The sequence below is a fragment of the Chamaea fasciata genome, unplaced genomic scaffold (assembly GCF_029207755.1).
Source record: "Chamaea fasciata isolate MVZ Bird 193981 ecotype frontalis unplaced genomic scaffold, bChaFas1.0.hap1 SCAF_6, whole genome shotgun sequence".
NCBI classification, from domain to species: Eukaryota; Metazoa; Chordata; class Aves; order Passeriformes; family Sylviidae; genus Chamaea; species Chamaea fasciata.
Genome location: NW_027094091.1, coordinates 61,438,362 through 61,462,238, shown reverse-complemented (window position 1 = coordinate 61,462,238; position 23,877 = coordinate 61,438,362). Strand labels below are relative to the sequence as shown.

General features: G+C 45.8%; 1 protein-coding gene across 10 annotated transcripts in view; it reads right to left on the bottom strand.

The window, feature by feature from the left end:
• The window catches only part of SEC31A (SEC31 homolog A, COPII coat complex component), a 39,371-nt gene that overhangs the window by 8,425 nt on the left and 7,069 nt on the right, over nt 1-23,877 (bottom strand). For 3 of the 10 annotated variants that reach the window (XM_066186598.1, XM_066186599.1, XM_066186600.1), the window contains exons 8-24: nt 23,117-23,259; nt 22,376-22,475; nt 20,985-21,146; nt 20,663-20,815; nt 19,007-19,243; nt 18,367-18,441; nt 16,332-16,382; nt 15,485-15,562; nt 13,210-13,285; nt 12,389-12,567; nt 10,742-10,868; nt 10,447-10,592; nt 8,639-8,812; nt 7,931-8,104; nt 5,261-5,353; nt 4,474-4,603; nt 3,109-3,465 (exon numbers count right to left, since the gene is read on the bottom strand). In XM_066186598.1, the coding sequence (XP_066042695.1) occupies nt 3,109-3,465; nt 4,474-4,603; nt 5,261-5,353; nt 7,931-8,104; nt 8,639-8,812; nt 10,447-10,592; nt 10,742-10,868; nt 12,389-12,567; nt 13,210-13,285; nt 15,485-15,562; nt 16,332-16,382; nt 18,367-18,441; nt 19,007-19,243; nt 20,663-20,815; nt 20,985-21,146; nt 22,376-22,475; nt 23,117-23,259 (2,455 nt within the window). The remainder of the gene's footprint in view (nt 1-3,108; nt 3,466-4,473; nt 4,604-5,260; nt 5,354-7,930; nt 8,105-8,638; nt 8,813-10,446; nt 10,593-10,741; nt 10,869-12,388; nt 12,568-13,209; nt 13,286-15,484; nt 15,563-16,331; nt 16,383-18,366; nt 18,442-19,006; nt 19,244-20,662; nt 20,816-20,984; nt 21,147-22,375; nt 22,476-23,116; nt 23,260-23,877) is intronic. The other 7 variants (XM_066186601.1, XM_066186603.1, XM_066186605.1 and 4 more) reach the window with 5 other exon arrangements.

The window sequence follows — 23,877 nt, the reverse complement described above, 5'->3', positions numbered from 1 at the left end:
AAACACCTAACCTAATTACAATGCTAGCTTGGAGACAAGTAATTTGTTCAAGCTCCCCACGGAATTGCTTTTGTCCACCTTCCCCCAAAACAAGCCTGTTGCTCTTTCCATGCAGTAAATCTGTATTTCTAGTTGCTTATAACAAATGATGCAGCGTTCTGGCCCTTTTTCTTGTCTCTTCTGGTGTTCTCATTTTCTATTCCAGGGCAGCTGACAGACCATTACTCTTAGCCACATTCTTCCCAACACCATTTTACCATTCCAGAAAGCTTTTCAAGAGATGCTTGAAGTATCTTGACCTTAAGGTGGATCTCCCAAGTATTTTCTCAAACCAAGGCACACTCTCAACTGCATGCAGCTCAGCAACATGAGTATGTTTGCACACCAACTTTACACTCACACAAAAAGACACACTGCCTGCACAGACTGAGCAACAAACCCAAATGGCAAAATGTAGCCAATAAAGCCCTCATCACTCCTAAGAGGAAAGGGGCTTTGGGGATAACTCCTGTTCCTGGGGTGGGCCTGCTCATACTTCTGGTGCAAACCCTTCCTTTAACACAGGATTGGTCTATTGCATTTTCAAACAAGATTCAAGATGCTGAAAATTAGAACTCCCCTGAAAGTAGGTTCTAAGATCTATCTCAAAACAAAGAGGGGTTGAAAATAAAATTACACGTGGGTTTTTCTCGCTCACAGAAGCTTCAAGCACAGCTTAACATACTGATGTTATGTGCCTCTGCAAACAACCAGAAAATATTTACAGAACTCTTTCTTTTTACATGCATCTTTAAATCCAAGCCAGTTCAAAGGCCAGGTGCTTTTCAAGAGTTCAGATTAGAGATATTTTTTCCTTCCTCCCTTACTCCTGCCTTTAAATGAGTCACAACTGCAAAGTGAAGCATGATGTTCCCAGATAAGAACATCACCACACACAAAAGTACACCACTTCATTGCCAGGATCAGCATCACTGCACCAGAACACTCAGAGTTACAGGTGAGATCCACTTCTGGCTGCAGATCTCAGTGGGTCCACAGGATTTCATGCCAAGGCATCCCCCACTAGGCAGTGCAGCTGCTCAGAAAACGTGTGGGTGGTTAAGCATGTACACTGTCATTGTTGCACTTAGAAAACAAGGGGTTTTTCATTCTTGTTGGTATGCCTTCTGAAAGGTGTAATCTAAATACTGGAAGAGAACAGAGTGTGCTTTTCAGACACACTTCATCTTTTTTCCATAGTTCTCCAGCTTCAATCATCACTTTTGTCTATGCATGAGCCATCCTGAGCTCAGCACCTCACCCTGCCCTGCAGTCCACCTCTGCATTTCAGCCTAAGGCTGCAGAAATCAGAGAGGACGCCCAAGTTTGGGTTCCTGAAGGTCTGACACTTTGTACTGGCTCCCCTGCTCACCACAGCTGCTGGGAAAAACAGAAGCAGCATCTCAAAGTTTGATAAAAAGCCTAATATGAACAACTTTTAACTCTGAAAAGAGCTTCACCCACTCTGAGCATGCCATGTGGACTATGTCAAGTCACTGCAAGACACTTAGCAAGTGGCAGATCTGAAGTGCCTGCCAGTGATGCAAGATGAGTAGTAAAATGGGTAAGGAAGAACAATTTTCTTGCTCCTTGCATTTATTTGGAGGTGCAGAAGCTATGCTGTCTGCGTTATAATGTGCTGCTTGACATCCCAGGCCTAGAACCCTATCCAACACCTCTCCCTCTCTCCAATTTAATAATTCCTCTGGCTTAGAGATTCAAGTCTGACATGCCCTGTAATGTGGGGTCAGGAGAGGTGACAGTACAGCACCTCCAAAAACAGAAAGGACACCAAATCTGACTCCATGGTGGATGGAAAAAGCCTTTTCTCCCCTTGCAACTACAGCAGTCCTACACAGTCCTACCAGTCCTATTTCTTTGACATAGCAAAAGACCACTTTTCCCCCAAACACAAGGGGGTTTGTGAGCTGCCAGCCTCAAGGACACCAACAGGAGCACCTACTCATAGGATTCATGCTGCCAAAGACAAAATGCCTTTTCTGCACTGCATCACCCCTAAGAAACTTTTAAAATAAGAGAGGGAATGACAGTGGGCACATTAGGGTCTATCAGCAGAGTAGACATCCCAAAACATCCCTCAAATCTTGCCCAGTATTCCCTGTACTCTCTGCTTCCCAGATCTGCTCCTTGACTCTTCAGCTGGACCACCTGAATGTGAAGGAAACTCATGAGGAGGTTAAGAAAAGGACTGCTGATTCTTCCTGCACTGCCTGACATGCAAAGCTGCTGTCCCACAGGCTGCTAAGTGAAGGGACAGGTTTGTAATGGCAGGCGAGGTCACTGTCCCCCAGCAGTGACACCCAGGCAGTCACAAGCAGACATGGAGCCCCACCTCAGCGAGTGCTCTCTCACCAAGCATGCTCCAACATGCTCCTAAGTGTCAGCCACACACACATGCTTTTAATTGACATTCAGGGAAGAGACACGTAAAAGCATTTCTAAATCACTTCCGATTATCTTTTAAGGCATTTGCAGCCACAGTAAATCCCATCACAATAAGAGGTTAGGGACAAAATAATGAAAGAGAGCTGATGCCACGGGAAGTGCTGTTTGAATTAAATATGCTGCCAATCCTGGGCTTAAAAGGCTGCTCAAGAACCTCAGGGACACGGCCAAATCACATCTGCAAAATCATTCAGCGAGGAGAACTGGGATCATCTTGTCTGCACCGATTAGGAAAACTTGCTCTTTTTTGTACTTTGCTCTCCGACACCAATGTTAAAATTGAGCCACGATCCATCCATGGCAGACAACAGCCTCATAACAAGCCTGTTGTAGCATCCTGTCTTGGGCAAGACAAAAGCTCTGTGACTGTGGCAAGGTCTGGCTCACCAGAGAAAGGTGACTGCTCAAGCTGCTTAGTGCACCAACACAGCCCTATCACAGATGCACACAGGTGATGACGTGGTTTAGAAATGCTTTGAAGTGATCTCTAGGCAAAAGCAAACTTTTTATAGAGCATTCACAAGGAAAAATGCATATTTAACTGAGTGGGTGAAGACCAAACCCCTCCCTCCTCCCTGCCTGCCCCCCTGTCCAAGCGCAGACCTGTTCTCTGGGATGCAGGAAGGTCACTGGTTGCAGGCAGAGTACCTGTTGGTCCAGTAGGTAATGCATAAGCCACAGAAGTTGCTGGAGGTCCTGGCCTGCCATGCTGAAAGGATGTGCCAGAAGGAGGAACAGGGAAGGAAGAGATGGGATTCAGGCTTGTTGGGGAGGGTTGAGGCTGCCCGGGGTACAGCGGGGAGGGCATGGAGTGGGCAGGGGCAGAGGGCAGGTAGGAAGGGGTGGTGTTAGGGGCAGGGCTGGGGTAAGAGGCTGAAGCAGGAGCAGCAATAGGCTGCTGAGGCTGATAGAGAGCTGGTCCCCCTGTTCCAGAGGAGTACTGCTGTGTGGCCTGATACGCTACAAACAGGGAGAAAAAACAGTCAGTCAGTGAGTTCGTAACAGAGCAGCAGGTTCCATCTGCCTCTGCTTCCTTCTTCACTTGACTCTCCTCTCTCTTCATGCCCCTACCCCCCCAAAAACATCTACCTGCTCAGCCAAATCCTGCCTCCCACAACTCTGCCTGCACTAGAAGGACTGCTCAAATCCCCAGCCTGTCACTGGGAGCAGGGAGGCACAGAGAGAATGATGGCCTTGGCTCGAAGGACTGCTGCTCCCCCACAAACACCCCCCAGCCCAGAGCCACCATGCTGCCTGGGGTGGGGCTGGGACACATGGACACTGCTGTCTTCTGGAGCACTGCAATCCTCACAGGGGCTCGCAGAGAAAGGAAAGCCCTGTCCTAGGTTTTCACAAAGGGAAAACTTAGGCCAAGGAAGTGAATACAGACTCTGGAAGGGAACGTAAGCTCACAGCTTTTCTTTCACTGCAGGCCCTGAAGTCTAATTTCACTGCCTCTGCCCATCTATGGCCATTTTCCCTCCTTAATGCCAGTAATTTCAGTCCCTGCTTTGAGTGAGTCAGGGCTCTGCCCCCTTCGTCACTCACCTCTACTACTGCCCTCATTTCTTCATCCCCTCTCCCATTCCCCTGAAGGCCCAATGAGAAATGCATGGCCCAGCTGCACACAAGATGTGTCTCTCTTTACCAGGCCCGTGCTGCTTTCCCAGGACTCAGACTTTGGAGTTTCCAACCCTAGCAGAACCTTGGGCAAGGCCAGCTGAGGAGTCTGAGAGCTGTGGGTAGACACCTCAGCAGAGGAAGAATATTTGACAGAGGGTGTCTGATGTCTGGACCCCACCAAGAAATGACGACTCTCAGATGTGACCTCACCTTTCTCCCCAGCCCACAGAACCACGGGACTGGCTTGGTCTGAACACTCCCAACCACAAGGAGGGGACTGGTTATCCCTGAGTTAATGCTGCCCCACCTGGGTGGGAGGGAGACAGGGAAGCTTCTGTTACTCACTCTGTGGGTAAGCTGGCCGTGTTCCTGCTTGCGAGTACATGCTGTAGTTGGAAGATGTGGCTTGCTGTGGTGGCATGCTGGGGCCAACAGCACCTGGCATAATAAACCCTGGAGGAGGTGGGTTTTCCCCCTGTCAAGAAAAATTACAGGAAAAATGGTTGGGAGAGACAGGATTTAATCAGTAATGGTAATGCAGTGCTGAAGCAGAACTGCAGCAAAATGATGAGTTCACGTTTCAAAGCCTGAAACCATATTCCCTGGAAGAAGGGAATCACCAGCACAGGGGCAAATGCCTCCAACCACCCCAGTGCCTCAGGGTGCCCAGCACAGCATTGAAAGCACAGCTGGATGTGCAGTGACTTCAGCAGCAAGCAGAGCAGCACACATCTGCCTGCACAAGGAAGAGCTCCCTGCCAGCACTGCCTGGTGTTCAGGCAGCCCAAGAACACCCTGCCATCCTTCAACTAAACTTATGTGGTAACTCCGAAGCTTCTAATCTCCATGGAAAAGGGGGAAAGGAAAAATCATACTTCAAATACTCCAGTGTGGGGCAAGGGTTGGAGAAATTCAGGTCACACTGAGTTCCCACTCAAGGCTTTCCAGTGCCACTCATCTGGGCATTGGTGAAAAAAAAAAAAAGTAAGGAGATGCAGAGGAGTAAACCCAGAGCACACATGGGAGCTGCTCCTTCCATCTATCTGTACCAGACTGTGCCAAGCACACAGACTACACCAGGGAACATATTGGGGTGGAGCAGAGGCTCAGAGAGGAATAATGAAGGTTATACCTGTGTGTCAGAGGGACAGCCTGCAGGAGGATGGCTGGGAAGGGCAGTAGGAGTTTTGTTACTCCAGGTAGTGACAGTAGGGGCAATTCTAACCTGAATCGAACAAAGAAATACCAATCATGGAAAACAAAACAATAAAAAAGTCTAAAGGGTTTCACAAAACAAGATGCAAAGAAGTGAACGCGAAGAGGTTTGCATGCTGGCACTTGTAACAGCCATGAAATCTCAGAGGAAGAAGGGAATTGCATTCAAGACAGACAAAAATCACTGTGCACTGGAGCCAAAGTGAATTGCAGAGTGAGGACGAAGCACAGTGGACTTGCAGCTACAAGAGGCTGTGGAGCAAGTGCAGTGTTATGTGTGCCAGTCAGCCAGGTCTCCATCCTTCATCACATTTTCCTACTGCAGAAGCCCCCCACCCCAGCCACTGGTCCAAGCAAGCATCATTAACCACAGCTGCAAGCCCCAAGTTCCATGTTAAATTCAATCATATGCCTCACACAAAAGGAGTCTGTTTAAATTAGGCTTCAGATGAATTTAAAAAGGTTAAAATGTAATTTTAAAACATTAAAAACTGATATTCAGCTCTTGCACATGCACAAATACACATCTTAATGGTAACTGCTTCCCAGCCAGTCTCCTGTCACTCCTTTCCTCCATCTTCTTTTTGTCACTCCAAAAGGCTTCAATTCCATACAACCACTCCTACCTTTCTGATGGGACAGAAATCAAGACCTTCCTGTGCCTGTGACATTCCTGAGCAAGGAGTGGGCATGCTGCCCAACAGCAGGACACATGGCTGGGGTTCAAGGATATAAGCAGAGGGAAAGCTGTGACCCTGCAGCCCTGGCTGGCTCAGCTGCCTTCAGCCTATGTGTCTCTAATCCCATGCAGTGCTAAGCTAATGGTGCAGTCAGCTGCACAACAGACACTGCTAATGCCTGCATAACTCATCAAAGGAGTGTCTAAAAGGCTTTTTCACCCCCTTTCACGCCTGGTTTATTCAGATGAAAAAGAGGGGTCAACGAAACTATGCTGAAGGGAATCCAAGTATTAAGAACAAGTTCTTATTTGGGACAGCAGTTAAACAAAGGCTGCCTCAAGCTTGAACAAGTCCATTCTTAAAAGGAAGTCCAACAGAGCAAGTCTCCTAAGACTCAAGCATGTCATTTCTCTCCATTCTGGTTCATCAGCTGGGAACCTTTCTGACTGACACCTGTCCCCTTCAAGCCCTTCCTGCTGAGGATGAGCTCCCTGCAAAGCCAGCAACACAGGGGGTTGTAACTCCCAGTGAACTCGTGGGGCTGTGGTACACCCAGCCTTTAATTAAAGAGCAGGACTCGCTGAAATAATTGCTTGAGGCATTCTGGAAACAGTGGGAAGAAGAGGGAACTCTGGTTTAAAAAAGCATTGTTCCTATCTCAACATCTAGAGGAGAGCTGCCATTCTCCAGAGCCAAACAGGAAACACACAGCTTCGCTTCTAAAGGCAACTCATTGGTTACAAGGAAGAAGGCCAAAGACAGACAGCAGAGCAGAGTTGATTATTAAGCATGACTTATTTAAAATCATATGCAATGGGGTTAAGCAAGGTAAATCCTGGATGAAGGCTTTGTCCCTCCTGAAATCTACCCTGCAAACACCCTGGAGAGAAGGCAGAGGCACACATTACTGCTGCTATCAAGAACACCCAACTCCCCCCCCCCCCCAGCCTTTCATCCCTTCTTTCTTCCTGCCCTGGTTTTTCAGGGAGTGCTTGGGGGCAGCACAGACAAGAGATACCTCTGCTTGTGCCAATCTCATCATAAGGAGAACACCCACAGCCCTAACACAGCTCTGCTCTCAGAAAAGCCCAGCCCAGAGCACCTTACAGGGGGGCCAGATGAACTGCAGTGCTATAATGGGGAATTAGAGACCTGGCAATGCTCTCTAAGCACGCACACAGCCAGGGCTGCCCAACGCACTACACTGCCCTGATGGCCAGTGTGTTCTGCTGCAGTGTCATCCTCAGGTTAGAGGTAAAACCAGGGAATTTTCCTCTCCCATTTCTTTTCTTCCTCCCTGCACAGATCCCTTACTTGTCTCATACTCACTGGGTCTTCCTTGTGGCACAGCTCACTCTCAGCCTCCCCACCAGCCCATGTCCCCTTAGACCTGGCTGGGAAGGTGTTTTCACAGCAGGCTGTACCCACAGCTGCAGAAAAGTGCCCTCAGTTTGCTATTGCCACTGCTCGGCAAATTCTGCAGCCAAAATCAGAGCTGGGGGTGGGAATAATCCGCCTCAGAGGAGGCTGGTGAGCAGCATGAGCAAGCCCCAAGGCCTGCAGGGATGGGACAACGTCAAGGACTGTGAGAGGAAGCACAGAGAACTCCTGCAGTGCTCTCCCACACAGCTGTCCTTGGCACTGAAGCACATTTCCAAACAAAGGGGGGAAACACCTAGTCTTCAGAAGCAGGCTACTCGAAAAGGTGTTTAAAAGATGTTTCCAGATGAGGAGTAAAGAAGGCATCTGTACTGACTGAAAGGAAGCACCAATGACCTTCACCACAAGGCTCTCAGTAGAGGTTTGTCACACAGCCTCAGATGAAGAGAAAGGAAAAAAATTATTACATCCATCACTCTGCAGAACTCAAGCACCACGTCCCTCCCTCATTGCCAAAGTCCATTTACCTGCTGGTAATACTGCTGGGCTGGAGCCTGGGGCGCCTGCATCCGTCCAGCCACGGGGCCAGCTCGGCCTTTGGCCATGGCCTCTCTCTCGTATGGTCCCTTGAGGGTGTCCTGTCCCACTGGGAGCTCCCCTTGGGCTCTGCAAAGCCTGTCCCGTAGCTGCACGATGTTTGGCTGCAATCAGAAAAGGACAGTGAAGGGAGGGGAAATGCACTGCCTGGCACCCAGTGCATCACACCAAGAGGCTGAGTGGCCACTCACTGATGAACTCTCTCAGAAGCCTGCTCTGCTTTATTTCACTGGAATAAGTCTTTTCTGCATGAGACAGGAGGCCACTGGAACTGCCTTAAAACTGCCTGCCTCATACCCAAACCAGCCTGTCTACAAATACCAGCTGATGGAAGATGGGAAGTCAGAAGAGAACAACCAAATGTAAATGTCATTTCATTTGCCATGTCTGGCTTGCAGGAGGGACACCCTCTGGCAGTCACTGGCTGCAGGCACAAGGGTATGAAACCAAGAGGGAGCAGAAGTCTCTGCACGTCTGCCAGCTCAGCAGGGCCATTACAGGGTGAGGGGAACGGCCTGACTGTCACATTTCCAAGGTTCATGTGCATCCTGATGCCAAACTGTGCCATGCAGAGACCTCTTCTTGAAGCACACCTGTTCACAGACAGAGAGGGAGCAAAGAGCCTGAAGGGCCCATACCTGGTTGGTGTTGGCAGGGAGGAAGGTCAGTGCTGCAGCCAGGCTTCCCTGAGCAGCCAGGAGGTTGGCATACTGGCTCATCTTCTCGGCCAAAAGGGCGCCCATGGCATTCGGGTCCACAGCCTGCGTGAGCTGCACGGCTTTGCGCAGGATCACGACCTTCTCTATTAAATCCTGAAAGATCAGGAGGGGAAAAACCCACCCACAAGTGAGAACTACCAAGTGAAGTAGGCCCTGGCTAAAGACTGTCCCTGGCAGGATCCCTCTCACCCAATGGGGAGCCCAAGCCACAGCTGCACCAAAGGCACAGCTGCTCCCAGAGGACGGAAGAGCAACCACCCACCAAACAGCTTCTAACAGCAGAGCTAGCAGAGCTGAAAAGAACTACTCTTATTAAAGAGGATTTCATGGCCCTATCAGCACTGAGCACGTCCACCATGTGGATGCTTTCACAAAATTATCTAGTGACAGCCTCAGAGCAAACAGACAATGTCACACCTGTCACCACTACTGGTGCCACGCTGCTGCACATTCATTTACAGGGTTTTAGGAAATCAGTTCTTAACCATCTTAAAAGGATCTAAAAACTCCCTTGGAAGAGTTGCCCATAGTTTTCTGGTTGTTACAGAAAAATGGTTTTCCTGATATTCACCAGAAACACTCTGTATCTTGCCTTCCTTGCACATCCCCCAACACCAGAGCTGGTCTTGGTTGGGTTTCCTTCTAGTCCTAAATTATAGGAACATTTTCTGTTCAGTTTTCTTATGTTTTTCTTGCTGTATTTATACTGAAGGATACTACAAATATACTTTTGCCAAAATTAAAGCCCTTTAAAAAATCTTACAAGAGATTTAACCAGCGTGTACCACACAAGAGATTTCAACCATACATTACAAATAAAAATTGTTTTCTAACTGTTTTTCCCTACAAATCAGCACTTCAGAAGAGGCATGTAAAAAACAACAAAAAAAGAGGTTCTATTGCCAGTATCATAGTAAAAAAGCCACCTAATTAGGACTTCAACAATATTTTCCAATTTTACTGCCTGAGAGACCAAAGCCATGCAATCAAAATGCAAATTCAAACTGAAGGTAAATCTGTAAATAAAGCACTCAAAATCACATTATTTTGATAATTCAGAGAGTTAATGACATGAAGCAAAACTCAGATCCACATCAGTTCCTTCAATTAACTAAACAAGAGTCTCACAGCATCAAGTAAGTATTTTCTGTAACTGGTTCTTCAAAGGCCTTAAACAGATGGAAGAAACTAACATTGTATTATAAAATAAATTATTCCATTACTGCTTCATTCCCTCATCAATTCACTCAATCTATTCCCTCAAGATATCTGCTATAAGCAACGTATTTCACTGGTGGAAACCAAGCTTTGTATGCATCAACCCCTGGAGAAAACTCCCATGAGAACCTTCCTACAACTGTCTCTTCAGATTTAAATCTAATTCTATTGATTTCTTCTGCTGAACTTCCAAAAGTAGAAAAATCCAAGTATCTCCTAACCACAGAAGATGCTAGCACTGAAAGATCCTTCTATACCAAAACAGTAAGTGCTACAGTTACTGTACACAAGAAGTGCATTAGTTCCACTACCCAAAGAACAAGGCAAGCACAATGGCCACTGCACTTCCCTACACGTTTTCCAGTATTACATTTGTTATTTTTCCAGAAAGGAAAGGCTTGCATCCTGAGGGACATCAAACAGCAAGGCTCTACACTAGATAATTTGATTTAAGAGCCAAATGACTGCAGTCTGTTTTTTCCAACATCTTCCTTAAAACAATTACCTACCTGAAGGGACAAGGGGCTGTTTCCATCCTGAACTTTGGTCCAACAAGCAACAAGTTTATCCACATTGCCAGCACAAATGTAACAGAGGCAAGCCTGTGTCTGCAGAACGCTGTCCCCCTCATTCTCCAGCCTGCTACCCAGGAGATCTAGATAAAGTAAGAACAAAGATGCTGATAAATCACTCTGGGTGATCCCCTCCCCACCACTGCTGAAGCTGGGGAAGCAACTGCCCAAGGAAGTGTGAGCAAAGCCATGATACAGCTCTGGAATTATCCAGTCTGTGAAGTGTCCTTACCACAAAGGGCTGTAAACTCGTCTGGCCTGGCATAAGTGAGCACAGCAGCCAAAGCCTCTCTCCAATTCTGCAGGTCACAAGACTGCACAATCTCCTTCCAGTTCTTTGTTACAACTGCGGTGATGAGCTAGAGCAGGAGAGAAACCACAGTTAGGACCTTGGTAGGATTTCCTCTGTATAATACACAGGATAATTTGGATCTGTTCCAGCGTACTCAACCCCACTGTGTGCAGGGTCATGACAGGCACTACAGTGCAGTTCAACAGCTGCACAAGAGCACCTCATACATAAAAAGGGAAAAAAAAATCACAAAACAAGCTCAAAGAACACACAGAGGCCCAGTATTCTTGCTACAAAACGTACAAGGAAATAATACACAGATCTCCACAAGCTGTTGCAAATGGTTTTCAGCACTATTTTTGCAGACAAAGATAACCTACCAAGAATTTAGCTACAAAGCCTTCTACAGAATGCCCAGGGAGATGTATGAATTTTGTTTGTTTAACTGTTTCAATCAGCTTTAAGCTCTTAATCTCAAGCTGACCAGCGAGGGGCAGTTGAAAAGGCTGCATAAAGGAAGCAGCAATATCAACCTGAGCTGCCTGGAGTATCCCTACCCTCCACCCACTCACCCACGCAGGTTGCCTCTGCACAGCCCTCAGAATGAAACTCCAGTTTCTTCCTTCTAAAACTCTGCCTCCAGTTATTTTGCTTTGGACAAAAGACAGACTTGGCAGCTGGTGCTGCTCTTTAGTGAACAAAGCCCTTCTCATGCCAAGGCTACAAGCTCAGAAACAGCTAAACAAGCAGTATGTGTGCGGTTTGGGACCAGAAAAGAAAAAACACACCTGAACAACAAATGCGACATCCTAACTACAAGGTCAATGTTTGCCTGTCAGCATAGGCACAGATAACAGGTCAGCTCTTCACAGAAACACCTTTTCCCAAAAGATGAACTACAGTGAAGAAATTCCTCTAAAAGCTGCCACCCTTGCTAAACCAATTGTTTTTTTTAAAGCCACTTCTCCTTTTTCAACCTCCTGTCACTACTTTCTCATACTGGTAGTAAAAAAGATTTGCACAAGCAGCATCAGCAACCTCTAGCACTACAAAAAGCTGAAAATAACAATAACCAGCTGGCCATAACACACTGGCCAGCTCCTACACAAAGGGCAATTAATCTACCCTGGGCATACTTTGCTCTCACTTCTGTGCATGCAGTAAAACAAAGCATCAGCAAAATCTGCAAAGACCAATCATGGGCAGAAATCAACATAATGCTGCTGGCCCTGAGCACGGGTTCATCTGTGAAAAATGTGACAGAACAGCAGACTGAAATAAGGTATTTATACCCTGCTTAAGGTATTTGCCTTTATTGTGGAGAATCTATTAGTGCACATGCAACTCAAAGACAGTGGAGATGGGATAAAGAATGCTCTTGTGTACTGATATTCAGGTGTGCCTCTTCTCCCCTTTTCAATGCACTAAAAAGAGGAACAGAAATCCTGCCCTGAGATCTTACCGACTTGAACACTTACTAACATCTTCCAGAAATAAACCTATAAAACAGCAAGAAAGCTTTTTAAGGAGAAAAAGGGAATTGCCAAAGGCATACGAGCATGTTACTTCTGACCTGAAAACACATACCCTGGTAATTTTGCTCCGCATCTTGGCGAAGTACTTCTCCTGTGTCCGGGAGAGCAGCTCCTGCCCGCCGGCGATGGCCAGGATGATGGCGTCAGCCATGCGGTTGTCGTGCAGGCACAGATCCACGGCACTTTCAAAGTTCCCTGTCAGCAGAGCCTGTGTGATCAGCCCATCCACATCTGCAACGAGACAGGGGAGCACTTCCAAATGCTGCCATAAAAGCCACGGAGAGATGCAGCAGCAGGTGACACTGTCTGACTGTACAACGCTGGCACAGTTGTCTGCAATCCAGCCCGCTCCCAGCCGGGTACTCACAGGGGTGCTCACCTGCACCTCCAGCTTTAAACACCCATGGGCACAGCCGTGACACAGGGACACTGTCAAACATTACTTCCCTTGTGACAGAGGAAGTTCCTAGAGGTCTAAATGGCCCCTAAAACAACCACCTGAATAATGCCATAGAAAGTCAAACCTCGACAGGGGTCAACAGCTTCTGCGTTACTCAAGATCCCCTGGGAGTTTCTGTATGAACAGCACTTCATGCCTGACCAAGCGTGTCTTCTTTTGTATCAGAAATCACTGAGAGCAGCTGCATGGCAGCAACGGGGTGCACAAGTGCTGTATAACTTCCTTCCTTCCTTCCCTTCAAAAAACTGTATTTTCAAGTGCCCTGAGATTGCGTGAGAATGTAGTTACAGGTAATAATTACAATCCTTCACAATCTGTGCAGAATTTGCCTTCTCACTGGAACACTAGTATCAACATCAGTACTTACAAATAACAGTACATACAATGAAATCAGTATCAAAGCTTTTCTGTACCTCCACTAACAGAAATGTTAAAGGTTGTCTTTGCAGATCCCAAGTCTTCAGTTTCTTTTTTATGGTCCTTCAGCGTCTAAGAGAAAGGAAAAGCATAATTTTTGAGATTATGTAAACACTCAGAAAATACATTTTAAAATCATATGGCTCTTGCACTGCAAGTTGAATTTAGAACTTCAGACTACCAGTCAACTCAGAGACCATTAACTTACAAGGGACAGTTATCACTGCGTGCCAGTCTGGGCAGGGGTAAAGTTACTTTTTTTCCACAGTAGCCAGTATGGGGCTGTGTGATTTGTCCTGGAAGCAGTGTTGGTAATACAGAGATGCTGTTGCTTTTGCTGAGCAGCACTTGCACAGCACCAAGGCCTTTTCTACTTCTCCTACTGCACCTCCAGTGAGAAGGTGGGGAGGGCATGGGAAGTTGGGATGAGACACAACCAGAACAACTGACCCCAAACTGACCCAAGGGATATTCCAGGCCATATAACATCATGCTCAGCGTAATATAAAGCTGGAGGAAGAATAAAGAGGAGAATGTTTGCAGTGATGGTGTTTCTCTTCCCAAGTCACTGTTACATGTGATGGAGCTCAGCCTCCTTAGGGATTAAAACCTGCCTGCTCATGGGAAGCAGTGAATTAATTCCTTGTTTTTCTTTGCTTTGCCAATTAAACTTCCTTTATCTCACAAGTACCAGCAGCCAGACACCTGAATCCTAGCTACCAACTTGCATCTGCACCCATATACACACATCCCTCTCCAAGAAAAGCTACAGCCACAATGAGAAAATCAGAATTCTTTTCTTTCCTTCTTTCAGCTTTAACCCCTACCAAGAACAGTCTACCATTAATGCTACCTTGGCTCCACTCTGCCCCACTTCGAATTTTAGCTCATCCTTGAAACCCTCTGCACTAGATACACACCCCAGTTTAATTAAGCAAATTACACATGAACACAAGCTTAATTTCCAACACAGAAGTCCAGTGTAGCACTCAGTACAGGAGTGCTCAGTAGACAAAGGCTGCTTTTTTATAAAACTCCCCTGGAATTAAGACAGAGAACACTTAGTGCGAGTATACGGGTTTTGGGATTTCAAACAAAACATTTCAATAATAGAATATAGTATCAAAATGGAAGTCTTTCTTCATCAATTTTCACAGCAGAGGCTAAGCAGAGTGCAGAACCTGACCCACAAACCACCTCCTCTGTCACAAGTCATTGCTCCAGTGTATGAAAGGAGTTCAGGAACACCCTGCTTGTTCAGCTAAATTGAAGGACACAGCAGACCAAAGACATTCATTTAGAAGGTTGAAGGAAGTGAAACAAGCTTTATGTTTGGCTTGTGAAAAGGACGCAGCCTCTGGAAAATTATTTGTTGTCAGATAACACTGAATGCGCGTTTGGTATCGGTTGAGAGCGTGTTTTGACTAGCACAGGAATAATGTGCCCATCCAGTTACTTTATGTGTGTGACAGCACGCCCTGATGCATCACCAGTGGCTTCAGGCCAGGCTCACAGATATTTAGGTAGGCTAAGGTAATGTTTGGCTGGGAATTCTCTCCTACAAGAGACATTTGTTAGAGACATCCAATATCTTCATGACTGCATAGAGCAAAACTCTCACCCTGTCAGACACACGTGTCTGCCACTACAGAGCTTACAAAATTAATAAGCAATCAAGCATCTAACCCAAGGAGAGCATTCTGATTTTAGTGTGTTTAACAGGCTGTTATGTGGAGTCAAGTGCACCATTCTACTATGCTTGAGCCTTAAACCATTGTCCCCATCTCCACAGACAGCTGCAGACAGGCACCAAGGAGAGGAAGCACAGGTACCAGCCCAAATTCTAATCCTAAAGCGAGACTGAGGGGATGGGGAAGAAGGAAGCTGGTCTGTTCACACAGCAGCTGGTCTGTTCACACTATTCTCAGTGCTAGTGACACCTCACAAGGCAGAGCCTGGGCCCTTAGTGCTAATTAGGGACCTGACCACATACATAAAACACAGGGCTGAAAACAATACTGTTCAAGTGGTGTAGGACCTCAAATGCTGACATGGCTGAGCACAAACTGCCTGCAATAAACCTGGCTGAACATACTGCCTGAGTCAGATGAAAAAAAAATCCACAAGAGTCCAATTTTACCATTATAAATAACTTTTTGCATTTCTGTATACCCTCAGCAGCAGGAAATGTCAACAAAATGAAATGCTGTTAAAAGGAACAAAGTAAATACAGGGGAGGTCAGCAGGGTTAGTCTAGAGGGCAACAGATACCTCTCCCAAGAACTGTTTCTCTGCAGTCTGGCCTTCATCCCCCTCGTTTGGCACAGATCCGTCAGATTCTGCAGGAGCCTTCAGCAGAGAGAAGATGCCATAAAAATCCACCAGCGAAAGAGGCAGAAATACCTTGCATTACAGAGTACAGTCACCTTTCCACCAACCCAAACCAACAGAACCAGACTGAAAATCACAGAAATGCACTGGCAATATACGCTTGAGCATCACAGACAGGGTAGAGGCCCTGCTTCCTCGCTCACTGTCATTACACAGTACCTTGAGCTGTTTTCATCTTAGCTGTCCCAAAACATGCAACAAAAGCTTTCTTCCCCATGAGGCAGCTACAGATGAACTGTCTGTGGCACAAAAGCACTGCAGTCTTGCTGCAGACTCAGGCCACTGCAATTACAGTGGGCAGTGTCTGAACTGTAGTTACCACTCTTGTAGGAAAAGTTATAGGACCACAGTCAGTTCTGCTTTCTTTAAAGCCTGATGAAGGTGCTGTTTGGGAAATCAGGTGCCAGGCAGCAAGGCTCTGGTCTACCTCACAGGCAGCACAAAGTGCCACAGTGGGCAAGGCAAAGGCAGCAGCAAGGAAAGGTGGAGGGACACCAGTGAGACCCCATATTAAAACCTGTGACTGAGAGCCCTTCACCGGAAAAGGAGTGGATGCTTTTTTAAAACAATACCTTCATCCTACTGAATGTAGGAACCTGCCACACACTGGATTATTTGTGACTTACTTTGAGACAGCTATCAAGTGGAAAGAAAAATGGCTCTTACTTTACAAATTACCATGGCATTTTAAAACTAACCACAGAGTTACATACATGTGTTTGCTTACCTCTCCCAAGACACCATCTGCAAGACCTTCTTTATTCAGAGCAGATGTGATCTGGAAAACAAAGATTTAAGTAAGTACCCTTTTAAAGAGGAACCAAATTCTCAGATTGTAAAACTGGCACATGTAGCTACTACGTTGCTTGCCCAACAGTTAACATGAAATTAAACATTTTAACATAAAACCAAAGCCATTTCCTTTTCCAGTCTGGCAATGGATTTACTCCTAAGATCCCTGCACTCCCAGCACTGATGGAAACAGCAGCTGCCCTACGCCTTTAAACTTTTAATTGTTAACTCAAGGGCCTCAAACCTCACTAGAGCTGCTGGAAACCACAGGAATAAAAGCAGCATCAGAACACAAAGGACAAAACCTTCTGTCTGCTCTGGTCAGCGAAAATAAAGCAGTAACAATCCTTGTGGAACAGAAAACCTGACAGGAAGCTGTGGGTTGAAGCACATCAGGCCCTTGGCTGTGTGCTAGGATTTTCCAAGGTAAAAAAAGAGTTAAAATGCCCAGCTTCTACTGCTTTGCAAAGCAAATCATGACTCCAGATTCAATTAGGGCTCTCAAAACCAGCAATTTTACGTATACAGTTACTATATTATTTCACCATCAGGGAGCCTGGGTTTCATATTGCTCCTAAAATTATCTACTGCTTTATATATTGCAGGCTTTATTTTATCCTTGTAGGCTGGTTTGTGTAAAGAGCTGAGCTCAAATTGCTGGAGACAGTTTTCTCTTTCTTTTTTAATCACCGGTTTACAATAAAAATGAGAAATCCATGACTTGGCTTGCAAGAGAATCACAGGTTTTAAGAATACAACCCACCCTTCCCATGTTCTTAGCAGCTTATTACCAGAAGCTGAAATCTGTGATCCCTGTTTTTACTTTCCTAATGCTACCAATAAATATTGGTAAAACCAAGTTGTGATTTAATGAGCTTTCCATCTGGGTATCACTAACTTTCAGGTAAGCTGTACCGTGCTGCTTCTTGACACTGAAAAAATCATGGACCCAAGATCCATGTGGAATGTTTTCAGAAAACAGATACGTAAAACCAGGACCTTGTAGCTCCTCTCATCTGTTTCCTAAATACCAAAATAATGGGATAGGCCCAGCATTCCAGGCCACTCAGTTCAGCTGTGCCCATTTTCCCAGCTTCTCCCCAAGCACACGGCATATCAAACCCAGAGCAAAAGCAGGCAGTGGGCTTAAATCTCATGAGGCCACTCTGCAGAACCACTACTAAATTTCAACTGGATTTTCTAATTGAGAGCTGCTTTTCAAAAACAGGATTATCCTTGCTGTGCTTGCCTTTGCACAAATATTTAGAAGCTGAGGACAAGCTGTTATCAAAGTCATGATTTTTTTTCCATAATCATATTAATTTTGCCCTGAAGGACATTTCATTTGTGAGCACAATGACACTTTAATGGAGCCAATCTTTGAAAATAAAACATTAGTTTGATATAATGAAAATGAGTCAAATGTTAAAATCCACTGAAACAGAACTAAAGAAATACTAGATAGTTCCTGGGTAGACAACTGAAAACAACAGAGCCAAAAGGCACAGCAGTAACACTGAGTAAAAATCTTCCAGCTGGGAAAAAGGGTCTGTAATGGGCTTGGTTTTTTTTTCTTTTTCTTTCAAAAATGACTGATGTTTCCCACAAACAAAAAAGACTATGCCAGGTTTTCCCAGTTAATGAAAACTGCTTACACCTTCTTCAACCAGAAAGCCTAAAAGCAGACTCCATTCCACAATGCTTGAGTACAAGGATGTCACACAGCAACGTTACATGAATAGCCTGAAACAATCAACATCAAAGCTCCTTGATGAGTGAGAATTTCACATCAACAATGGACAGACAGATGCAGACACACCTCTGAAGTCTGTTGCCTGCTCCGACATTTCCACTGAACATCTATATTGCAAGAAGACACAACTAATGAAAAAACCCAACAGAGCAAACTGTTTTCTGTAAGAACTCTCAAATTACTCAAAAGTTATTAATCTCACATATCACACATTTACCTTCTTCCTCAGATCATCCTTCCTGTATCCTAAGAGCTCAAGGTATTTAACACGTGAATCTTCTTCGAAGTTCACCTTAAAAAAGTTAAAGACCATATTGCAATTCACCATTTTTCATTTTCTCCCTCACTGGCACAAATGACCCAGTGAGATTTAGTGACTGAGTAGACTGAATGTAATAAAGAGAAATACAAAAATCTTCAGTGACTTGGGCACCTGAGCAGGTGGGCAAGGCTTCCATCTCGTTATTGCAGGTGAAAAATCTGTTTATCAGCTTCACTTGGAAACCTCTAAATGCTTAGAGTGAGCAGTGAAAAGCCCATCTAAAGATATCCCAAAGCTTTAATCTTTCTCACCAACTCTCTGTACAAATATGCGCTGAAGGGGAATATCAAAAGGCATAGGACATCCTCACCCACACCTCTGCTTTGCCATGACTCCTCACAAACCCCACAAACACCCCTGGTCCTGAGGGCCCTCCCTCTTCTGCTGGGCCCTCTCCAGTGATATGGCTTATGGGCACCATCCCCACAGCCTGCAGCTTTTGGTTCCCAGCACCTCTTCAGCTCAATGTGCAGAAGGAGCACATCCTGACTTCCCCAGTCCATGGGGAACTCCTGAAGGGCTGTCACCCTGTTACCTTTAAGAAGGCCCACACGTTCCTCTCAAAGTCAGCCAGGGCCATGTCAATTTTCTTCTGGCAGTAGCTGACAAAGCCCTCGGACTGCACAGCCTCCTGCAGCTGGTTTGAGCGGGCCAGAAACTCCTTCTCCGTGACAACCTGGCTCACGTAGACGTGGGGATGCTGCTGCTGCTGCTCCATGCCCGGCTGCTGCGGAGGCTTGGAATTCTCAAACGTCACCAGCTTGCCTCCAAACTGTAATTGAAGCACATATGCAGTGTGTGAAAATACAAGTATACAGCAGGGGAGCATGTATGAAAATGTATTTTATATAACATATATATGATTATTGTCCAAAAACAGAACACTCCTGACATTTGCTCATTTATTTGTTTCCCCCTCCCAGCCCATATTTCTGTGCATGTAAGGAGCTTGTTGGATAAGTAGGTTCACATTTAATAGGATTTATAAGCACACCCATTCCCGTGCCTGTTTTCTTCTCAGACAAAAGACAGATCAGGAACTGAGAGCTAGAGCTGTGGGTCTATACAGTGCCCAACATCAGTGGAGCATCTCATGATATTGCAATGCAATTGCCAAAAAAGCTACGCATCAACTGCCTGTGCATCATTAAGTAAATGCTCAAGCACGATGTCTGCCCTGCTCTTGGCAGGCTGTTTTGCAGCTGAAACTCTACTGAGAGATAGGCAGATAGGTAGTAAGTTGTGACAGCATTTGAAGAGGTAAAACCAACTCAAGAAATAATTAGGAGGGGCTTATGATATTTCATTCTATAGCTCAAAGTTAATTTACATAGGCCAGTCCAGTAAAACCTGCGTTAGAAAAAGCAAGAGCCTAGCCAGGGAAAAGACTGACACCTGGCTCCTAGGAAACCAGGACAAATAAAGGAATAAACAACATCATAAAATGACACATCAGTCAGTGGCTAGGCAACATCATTTCTCTTTGACAGGAGAAAATTGCATTTAATTTGCGCATCAGATCACGAATAAGTAGACATACGATGCTGAAAATTGAGAAGTACTGCAACAGAGAAATCAAATTCAAATGGACAGGCTAAAATCTCCAGAACTTCCCAAATAAATGGCCTGTGAGTTTAGAAAATAAGCCAAAAGTGGAGCCAGGGAGCCAACGACCGCAAAAACGAGAGCTTGCCATCCCCTCAGCTGGCTCCTCTGCAAATCAACCAGCCATGGAGGAACCCAGCCTTGTGCTGCTACAGCAACTCTTGCTACCTTGATCAAAGCTATCCTGAGTGTTCTCCACCACACTGACTCACATGAGTGCAGTGAAGCTGTGAAGTCTCAGATACTTGCGCAGTTTGGTCTCATTCCCTGCTCCCATTTCCCCCAATGTATATTTTATTTACTCTAAAGCAAGCACTGCACAGAAACAAAAGTGAAACCCTAATGCCAACACACAAACAAATGTCTCTCAGCAACGTTTCTTTTTCCCAAGCATTTTGGTCAGGCTTTTGCTGTTCCCAATGCCGTGTCTGGAAGCTGCCCCGAGCATCTCCCACTATGTTGACAAATGGGAAGATCTCCCAAGGTGGACCACCACACTGAACTGCCCTCTTCCTAAGGAGTTTAGCAGGTGCCAGCACTAGCTCCCTACTTGCCTGGCCAACCCTGCCCATGCCAGTCTCCTTACCGAGAAGGACGCTCCCATGGGTCGCCGGATCCACTTGGGTGGTTTCTTCAGAGGCAGCACCACACTCTGTGGGGCAGTCTGCTGGGGAAGCTGCAGGGGAGGCAGGGGCTGGCCCGTGCCAAAGGGATCGAGGTTCCCAAAAGACGAGGAGAGCTTTGATAACACAAGGGGGAGAAAACAGAAGTGACGTTTCTCTAATAAACTAAACATTTTTTTGCACTGAAGTGGTACTCCTGCAAGGAAGGCTGCAGACAGCCACTGAAGACTTCCCATATTTTGTTCCCACCCCCTCACAACCTTTCTGCCCCTGAACAATTTTCACCTGGTCAACTTGTTTCTGCCTCAAGCCATCAGCGCTGCCGCCCATGATGGAGTAGACGCTGATGCGCCCGTCGAAGGAGGCCGCGGACAGCACGGCAGGGTTCCTGGGGCACCACTGGATGTCAAAGCACCACTGCGTGTTCGTGGGCAGCTCGTACAGCACCTGGGGAGCAGAACCAAGCCCAGCACATCAGAGATTTTGTGGAGCACCCTGCCCGATAGCAACAATCTTCCCGTGTGCCCCGAGATGGGTGTGCTCTTCCTGCTCCCCAGCAGCCTCCACATCACCCACAACACTAACAGTGGGCAAACCCCCATGATCTCCAAACAGCAGATGATCACACACCACTTCTTCATCTCCTTCTCCTCCCATTAAATCTTCTGTTTAATCCACACAGGACAAATGATGCAGGTGGGGTATGTCTGTGTTGTCCCATGGAGAGCTGTGAGCTGTTGACATTCATGCCAGCTTATTCAGAGCTGATTTAGGTAACCCCACACAGATCAGGGAGGGAGTGTGTTTTCACAGGAAAACTGAAAAGGGTAAAACCTGCACTCTGGGCAGACAGCCTCTTGTGCCCTGGAACAGAAAAGCCCTCCTTACAGAAGACATTTAACCGTAAACCAGGAGAAACTCAGAGAACAAAATGCTAGCTGTCAGCAAAATGCTGTCTTCCAAGGTTTTTATTTTTAATAAAAACACGCAGCATGATTCAACCACATGTCACAACTTCGTGACAGCACACGATCCAGCCCAGATAACTCCTCTAACAGTGTACAGCTTTTGCACTTTTGGGCCAATGTCTGAGTTTTAGAAACACTTCCCACTCCACAATTATTGCCCACTGGAAGCAAGGAGCCCTCCAGCATGTGTGAAGCCTTTCTCCTGGTCTCGGGACAAACACTGTCTGAAAAACAGATCTGCATTCTCTTTGAAAGGCATTCCCAGGCCCAAAAGGGTGGGGTGGGAACACATCTGAGTGGCTCTCACTGATCTGCCACTACTATATCAACCTACAAAAACCTTCCTGTCTGAATAAAGTTCTTATAGAAGGAAAAAGGCAATTGCAAGAATGATTCAGCCACACTGGAGCAAAACAAGAGTAGGAAGCATATACTTTAAGTGGAGCCATTTCCATCTCTTATAATGAACAGGGACATCACTACTCAGTAAGAGAGAAGCTGCAAGGACAAATGTGTAATATTGACAACACCAGGAAGGAATCCTGCACCACCAGAACAAGCTCAGAAGGTACATATAGCAAACAGGATAGGGAACAACATCCCACAGAAGCATCATTCCTAGGAATGCAAGCACAGGAACATGTGCTTTGTATGTGCCACCTCTGAACAGACATTTTTGGGTTTTTTAAAGTAGTATGCATACAATACCTCGCCTGTGTTAGGGTTGGAGCAGAGAATTTTAGCATCCTTCCCACAGCTAAGCAGCAGCTCTGGATCTGCCATACTCCAAGCAATGGCCAATATACCCCTGCATGAAAAGAGACAACAACAAAAAAGCTTAATGTAAATGCAAAACGGTGATAAAGAAAGCATATTTAGAAGTTCAGCATCCCAGGTCAAAATGCCCTCTCCACCTCTTCCTCTTACAGGAGGAATTTTTCAACTTTATCAGCCCTTGTTTTGTTGAAATTAATGTTTTCTATTTTCTGCATGAAAAGTTATAAAGATGCAGCCATTGTATCTGAAAATTAAACAGGATAGTCATATGGGAGAAGCTGGGCATTAGTAACAACATTGTTTGCCTGCAGTGTCACTAACATCCAGTGTGCAAACCCCCAGGTAAGGCCAGTGACTAGGAAGTTTTTCAACTTTTATTAGTAAGACATTCAAGTCAGCAGAACCTGCTGGCAGCAGTTTTGATAGAAGCCACACCGTTCTCCCTTCTTAAATCAAGCATTGGGTTTGAGAAATAAGGAAAATTTCACCAATAATGGAGGAGGGACAAGAATTTAACAAAATCATCCACTATATCCAAAATTAAGGCATTTAGGGGACTGAGGGGCACAGAAACTGTGCAAATCCGCATGTGAGGATGTGCCTGGGTGCACCTTTAGCACATTACTCAGCCAAAATCAACTACTACTACACCGTACTGTGTAAGGCTCGTACCTCGTGTGACTTTCTAGAACACGAAGTGGTGAGGAGGCAAATCTCAGGTCCCACATCTGAATAACGGGCAGCCTGTCGTCCTCCGAGGCCAAAACCATCTGGGTGGCAACTTCAGGGTGCCAAGCCAAGCCTGAGCAGTGCATCTGAGGGGTGACATTGGGTCAAAGCAACACATAACTGAGCAGCACGGAAGGAAAAAGAAAACTAGACCAAATGTGTCTGTGTGCATGGTAAAACACTGCTGGCAAGGGAATTTTCAGCCGTGTTTCCAGGCACTATTTCTGACTGCATTGACTGGGATATTCTCCTTATTCCTGTGAATGAAGAGACTTGCACTTAAGTTTCCCAAAGTCCTCTCAGAGCGGTTACACTGTGCTTTTTCACAGTCCTATATTTTAATGTGAGAAAACACTAAAGCTCACCATATAGACCTCTTCCTCTACTATTTTTATTGCTCTTTTAATACAAGCCAACATTAGGCAGAAGTTGTCATGAGAACATTGCATCACAGGACTACCATCACATGAAGACAGCCTACTGTGCTGCTGTTATGTCAGGCAACAAACACAGAAAACACTGAAACTTACACAGTTTATCAAAATAGTAAGTGAGGAAAGAGCTACTTCACAACCACCCACTTCTAAGTTTCATTTTTAACTCTTGCTGTATCTTCGGAGTTTGTTATAGCAATATTCTATTTAAAATAATACATGACTGTACAAATATGTCACTCTCCATGAGTTTGCCTTGCTTCAGTCTGC